The sequence below is a fragment of the Helicoverpa zea genome, chromosome 25 (genome assembly GCF_022581195.2).
Source record: "Helicoverpa zea isolate HzStark_Cry1AcR chromosome 25, ilHelZeax1.1, whole genome shotgun sequence".
NCBI classification, from domain to species: Eukaryota; Metazoa; Arthropoda; class Insecta; order Lepidoptera; family Noctuidae; genus Helicoverpa; species Helicoverpa zea.
Genome location: NC_061476.1, coordinates 861,156 through 866,716, shown reverse-complemented (window position 1 = coordinate 866,716; position 5,561 = coordinate 861,156). Strand labels below are relative to the sequence as shown.

Here is a 5,561-nt window from a genome sequence, read left to right as displayed (position 1 = left end):
AACACATATCCCCACAGATATTTCAAAACGTACTCTCCCGTTTACACAACTGGAAAGCACCAGGGTCGGACCACATACATAGTTACTGGTACAAAAAATTTACAGCAGCTCATGGTTATTTACACACTTTTATAAACAAGTTTATCCAAAACCCTGAATCAATACCCTCATATATTACTTCCGGCACAACATTCATGATACCCAAAGACCCTAGTGACCCCTCTAACCCCGCTAAATACAGACCCATCACATGCTTGCAGACCTTGTATAAAATTATGACATCCTGTATCTCTGAGCTAATATATAAACATATAGACAGCAATAGCCTTCTAGCTGAACAGCAAAAAGGATGTCGGAGGTTTAGCCAAGGCTGCAAGGAACAATTAATCATTGACTCGGTGATCCTAAAAAAGACCCTCAAAACCAAATCTGACTTATATAGTATGTATATAGATTACAGAAAAGCTTACGACTCGGTTCCCCATTCGTGGCTGATTCAAGTTTTAGAAATTTATAAAATTCACCCAACTTTGGTAAAGTTCCTTAAATCTATGATGAGTACATGGACCACTGTACTCAAGCTGACGACCACAACCCAAACAATAGAAACTAACCCAATTAAAATACAAAGAGGGATTTTTCAAGGAGATTCACTGAGTCCGCTGTGGTTCTGCCTTGCTCTAAACCCGCTTTCTAATATACTAAACTCAAGCCCATTTGGAATACCTTTAGCAAATGAAGAAAATACCGAACAACCTCAAAATCAAAACAACGCCCTAAGTCACCTATTATATATGGATGATATTAAATTGTTTGCAAAATCTGAAAACGATCTATACCAACTAGCTAACCTTACAGAACAATTCACCGATGATATACAGATGGAATTTGGTATAGATAAATGCAAAATAAATTCAGTTAGAGCAGGACAGAACTACAGGCACCACTACACCACAGAATCTGGAGAGCAGATAGAATCTTTAGATGAACAGGAGACTTATAAATACTTAGGTTACGCACAGTCATCCCAGATACTGCAGAAAGACACTAAAAATAAACTTACACAACAATTTAAACACCGCCTTAACACAATTCTTAAAACACAATTGTACTCACGAAACACTATAAAAGCCATTAACACCTTCGCAATACCTGTATTGACATATTCGTTTGGAATAATTAACTGGACCAAATCAGACCTTAAGAACCTACAGCGCAAAATTAATACAACAATGACCAAATTCCGTAAACATCACCCTAGATCTTGCCTGCAAAGACTGACCTTACCCAGGAAAGAAGGAGGTAGAGGACTTATTGATATTCTGAATTTACATAATAAGCAGATCAAAACTCTCCGACAGTATTTTTACATGAAAAATTCATCATCCACACTTCACAGATTAATATCCCAAAACGACCGACGCTACACACCCTTAAATCTACAAGACACATCTGAACAGAAGAACGAAAGAATCACCGACGACAAGACCAAACTGCTAGAATGGACCCAGAAGTCTCTGCACGGCAGACACCGCCAAGATTTATGCCAACAAAATGTCGACAAAGAGGCGTCGAACGCATGGCTAAATCGAGGTGAACTCTTCCCGGAGACTGAAGGGTTCATGATGGCGATACAAGATCAAGTAATTGAAACAAGAAATTATAGAAAATACATTATTAAGAACTTAAACAATGATATTTGTCGAAAATGCAACAGCTCACCCGAAACCATACAACATATAACCGGCGCATGTAAATCAATAGCCCAGACCGATTACAAGTATAGACACGACCAAGTCGCAAATGTCATTCACCAGAAACTAGCCCATCAGTATAAACTAATTAATTCCGTAGTACCATACTATAAATACACCCCAGAAACCGTCTTAGAAAACTCTACAACCAAACTGTACTTCGATCGAGCCATCCTTACCGACCGCACAATTCATTTTAACAGACCAGACATCACACTCATAGACAAAACCAACAAGACCGGATACTTGATCGACATCGCCGTCCCAAACACCCACAACATGCAACATACAATAGCCGAAAAACTAACCAAATACATTGAACTTAAAGACGAAATAACACGTCTCTGGCATTTACAAAAAGTTACCATCATCCCCATAGTCTTATCCACAACCGGTGTAATACCTAAACAGCTCCATCAATCCCTTCAATCCCTTAACCTACCTCCAAACACCTATCAATTACTTCAGAAAGCGGTGATTCTAAACACCTGCCGACTAGTTCGAAAGTTCCTTCAATGTGAAATAGATACACACCAAAACATAGGCACACACTCTATCACAGCTATTCAAACACACCCAGATAATAACCAAAACGTCATCAACCCAACTGGTGAACACTTGGCTTAGGCCCGTGTCGTCATCAGATACCAAGCACCCGGTTAACCGGAGGAAAAAAAACATAAAATATAAATAATAATAATAATAAAGCCATTTATTCCATATCTTCACTTAAGTTTTTACATTACAGTGTGTGTTAGTAAGTTGTAGCTTATAATTAATGTTAGTAGAAGTATAATTTTTAAGAGATATGGACCCCTGTTTGGGTAAAGGCCTCCTCCATCCTCTTCCATGTGTCCCTGTCCTTGCCTAAATTTATCCAATCGTTCCCTGCAACGTTTGTTATATCATCAGCCCACCGTCTTAATTGTCGACCAACGTTCCTTTTCCCTTTTGGTCCTTTCCAACGTGTGGCTTCAATGGTCCATCGTCTGTCTGAGTATCGTGAGATGTGTCCGGCCCATCTCCATTTTGATAAGTGTGCGTGCCTTAGAGCATCAGTGAGTTTGGTTTTTTGGCGAATGTCCTTGTTCTTGATTTTATTTATCCTTCTTATTTTCAGCATACTCCTTTCCATTGCTGTCTGGCTGCATTTGATTTTCTGTTGTATTTTGTTTGTAAATACCCAAGTTTGGCAACCATACAACAAGCAGGGTAATAAGCACGTATCATATACTATCTTTTTCATGTGCAAGCTAAATTTCCCTTTAAAAATTTCTCTTAGTGACCAGAATTTTTTCCAAGTTGCATTAATACGTCTCGTTACTTCTTCTTCGTTATTTGATATTTTGAATGAAATTTGCTTACCCAAATAGATGTAGTCACTGACGTACTCTATTGTATTCTCTTTTATCATAATCGGGCGTTCGTAGTTGTTAGTTAATATCTTTGTTTTATTTACATTCATTTCTAGGCCAATTTTAGAACTTTCGTGGTCAAGTGATTTCATCATTTCCTCCAGGTCTTTGGCAGTTTCGGCTATTATAACAATGTCGTCAGCGAACCTCAAATGATTTAAATATTGTCCGTTTATATATACTCCCCTGTTTTTCCAGTTTAGTTTTTGGAAAATATTTTCAAGTACTGCTATAAACAGTTTTGGAGATAAAGGATCTCCCTGTCTGACTCCTCGTTCTATGTTTATTTCGTCCCCTCTCGTTTCCAATTTTACTCGGCTCGTACTTTTTGCATAGATGTATTTCAAAATATTGATGTACTTGTAGTTAATATTTGACTGTTGCAGTGCGTTCCAGATTGAACAGTGACTGATGGTGTCGAAAGCTTTACTGTAGTCGATGAAGGCCACATACAGAGGTCTGTTGTACTCTCTATATTTTTCTATGACTTGTTCTAATGTCTGTATGTGGTCCATTGTGCTGAAGCCTGACCTGAATCCCGCTTGTTCCTTTGGCTGCTGTTTATCAATATCATCAGATATTCTCTTTAGCATTATAGATGAGAATAGTTTGTATACGCTTGCTAATACGCTAATGGGTCTATAATTCCCTATGTCCAAGGGGTTTCCTTTCTTGAACAGCAAAATTATGTCCGATGCACACCATTGTTTTGGGACTTCTTCTACGTCTAGTATCATATTAAACAATTGCGTAAAATGGTGTGTTAAGATGGGTGCTCCTATTTTAAGGGCTTCGTTGCATAATCCATCCGGTCCGGGACTCTTCTCAGTCTTCAGCTTTTTTATATGTTCATAAACTTCGAAGTCTTCGATTGGTCTGATGTGGTCAGTTGTATTTATGTGAGTTATTGGCACTTCGGTTCCAGTGTTGCTTTGTTTCTTGTACAAGTTTTTGTAAAAGTTGGTTGCTTGGTTTATTACATCTTTCCTTGATTTTGTTGCCTGTGAGTTTTGCTCAAGTTTTTGTATCCATGATTTATGTGTGGTTAATTCTTTATAGGCTCTTTTGGTACTCCTGAAGTTCTTGATATTTCTTGAAATAGTTTCGTATCTGTGTTTGTTGTAGTCCTTTCGAATTGATTTGTTAGTCTCTTTGTATATTCTACTTAGTTCTTCTTTAATTTCTTTGGTTTTATTTTTGGTGTGTAGTAGTTCCGTGCGTCTTTCTATTAGTTGGAGTGTGTCTTTAGAGAATATACTATGTTGGTGAACTTGTGTAATTTTTTTGCATTTTAAGCTCTCTGTTATGCCTCTTTCCAGGATATTGTAGTAGCTTTGGATGTCAATATTGTCTGTATTTATATGTTCTGTGTGTGCTCGTAGATTTTCGATGTAACTTTTCGTTTCTGCTTCAGTCCTGGGGATGTTTAGTGGTGTTGCATAGGATTTTCTGCTCTTGATTGGGCGACTTAAAAGTAGCGTTGCTCTCATTAATCTGTGATCAGAAGGAAAATTAAATTTGTTAAGTACCTCAATGTTAGTTATAAGTTTATGGTGGTTTATCATTATAAAATCAATTTCATTTTTAGTTGTTTGGTCGGGTGACGACCAAGTCCACCTACGGCTTTCCTTCTTTTTGAAGAATGTGTTCATCACTGACAAGTTGTGTTGGTAAGCATAACTTAAAAGCCGTTCACCCCTTTCGTTGCACACTCCGTAACCATGCTTGCCCATTACTGGATAATAGTCTGCTTTGGGGCAACCTATTTTAGCATTAAAATCCCCCATAACTATAATCATTCCTTCAGTCATGGTATGAGCATATTCAATGTCTTTGTAAAATTTATCAATTTCGTCTTGTGTTGATCTTTCGGTTGGTGCATATGCTTGAATTAATGATAAGGAGAAGCATTCAAATTTTACTTGTAGAAGTGCAATTCTTTCAGAGATTCCTATAAAGTTGGTAATGTTGTTTTTAAATTTTTTCTTAATGAGAAATCCCACTCCATGTAGTCCTTTAGTTTCACCAATGTAGCAGAATATGAGGTCATTGTACTCTTCAATTCTACACCCCAATCTTCTGATCTCTGCGAGGCCCAGAATGTCCCAATTAATATTTTTTAGAGCATTAGTAAGTTCAAGAAATCGTTCTGTTGATGCAAGTGTTCTTACATTATAAGTGCAAATCTTGAGGGTTGGTTTTATAGTATATTGATCTATTTCTGTGTTTGATATATTTGATGGAGGGTTGCAGTCTAATTCCCCACGAGGACAAGTCGGGTTGGGGAATGTTTTGTTTGTTTTGTCTTCCAGTTTTTGTTCATTGAGTGTTTTATTCCGGTGGCTGATGGCAATATCCTATGCATTCTGAACAGTTGGCAAGTTGGTAGGCG

At 37.6% G+C, this 5,561-nt stretch overlaps 1 protein-coding gene across 1 annotated transcript; it reads left to right on the top strand.

Moving 5' to 3' along the window:
- Positions 1-794: 794 nt before the first annotated feature.
- Positions 795-2,381, top strand: LOC124642690. Its single transcript, XM_047181291.1, has one exon. The coding sequence runs from the start codon at positions 795-797 to the stop codon at positions 2,379-2,381; it is 1,587 nt and encodes a 528-aa protein (XP_047037247.1).
- The last annotated feature ends 3,180 nt before the right edge of the window (positions 2,382-5,561 follow it).

Bases quoted from the DNA above. Each gene is read 5' to 3' on its own strand.
- LOC124642690 (XM_047181291.1), top strand. From the start codon at position 795: ATGGATGATATTAAATTGTTTGCAAAATCTGAAAACGATCTATACCAA.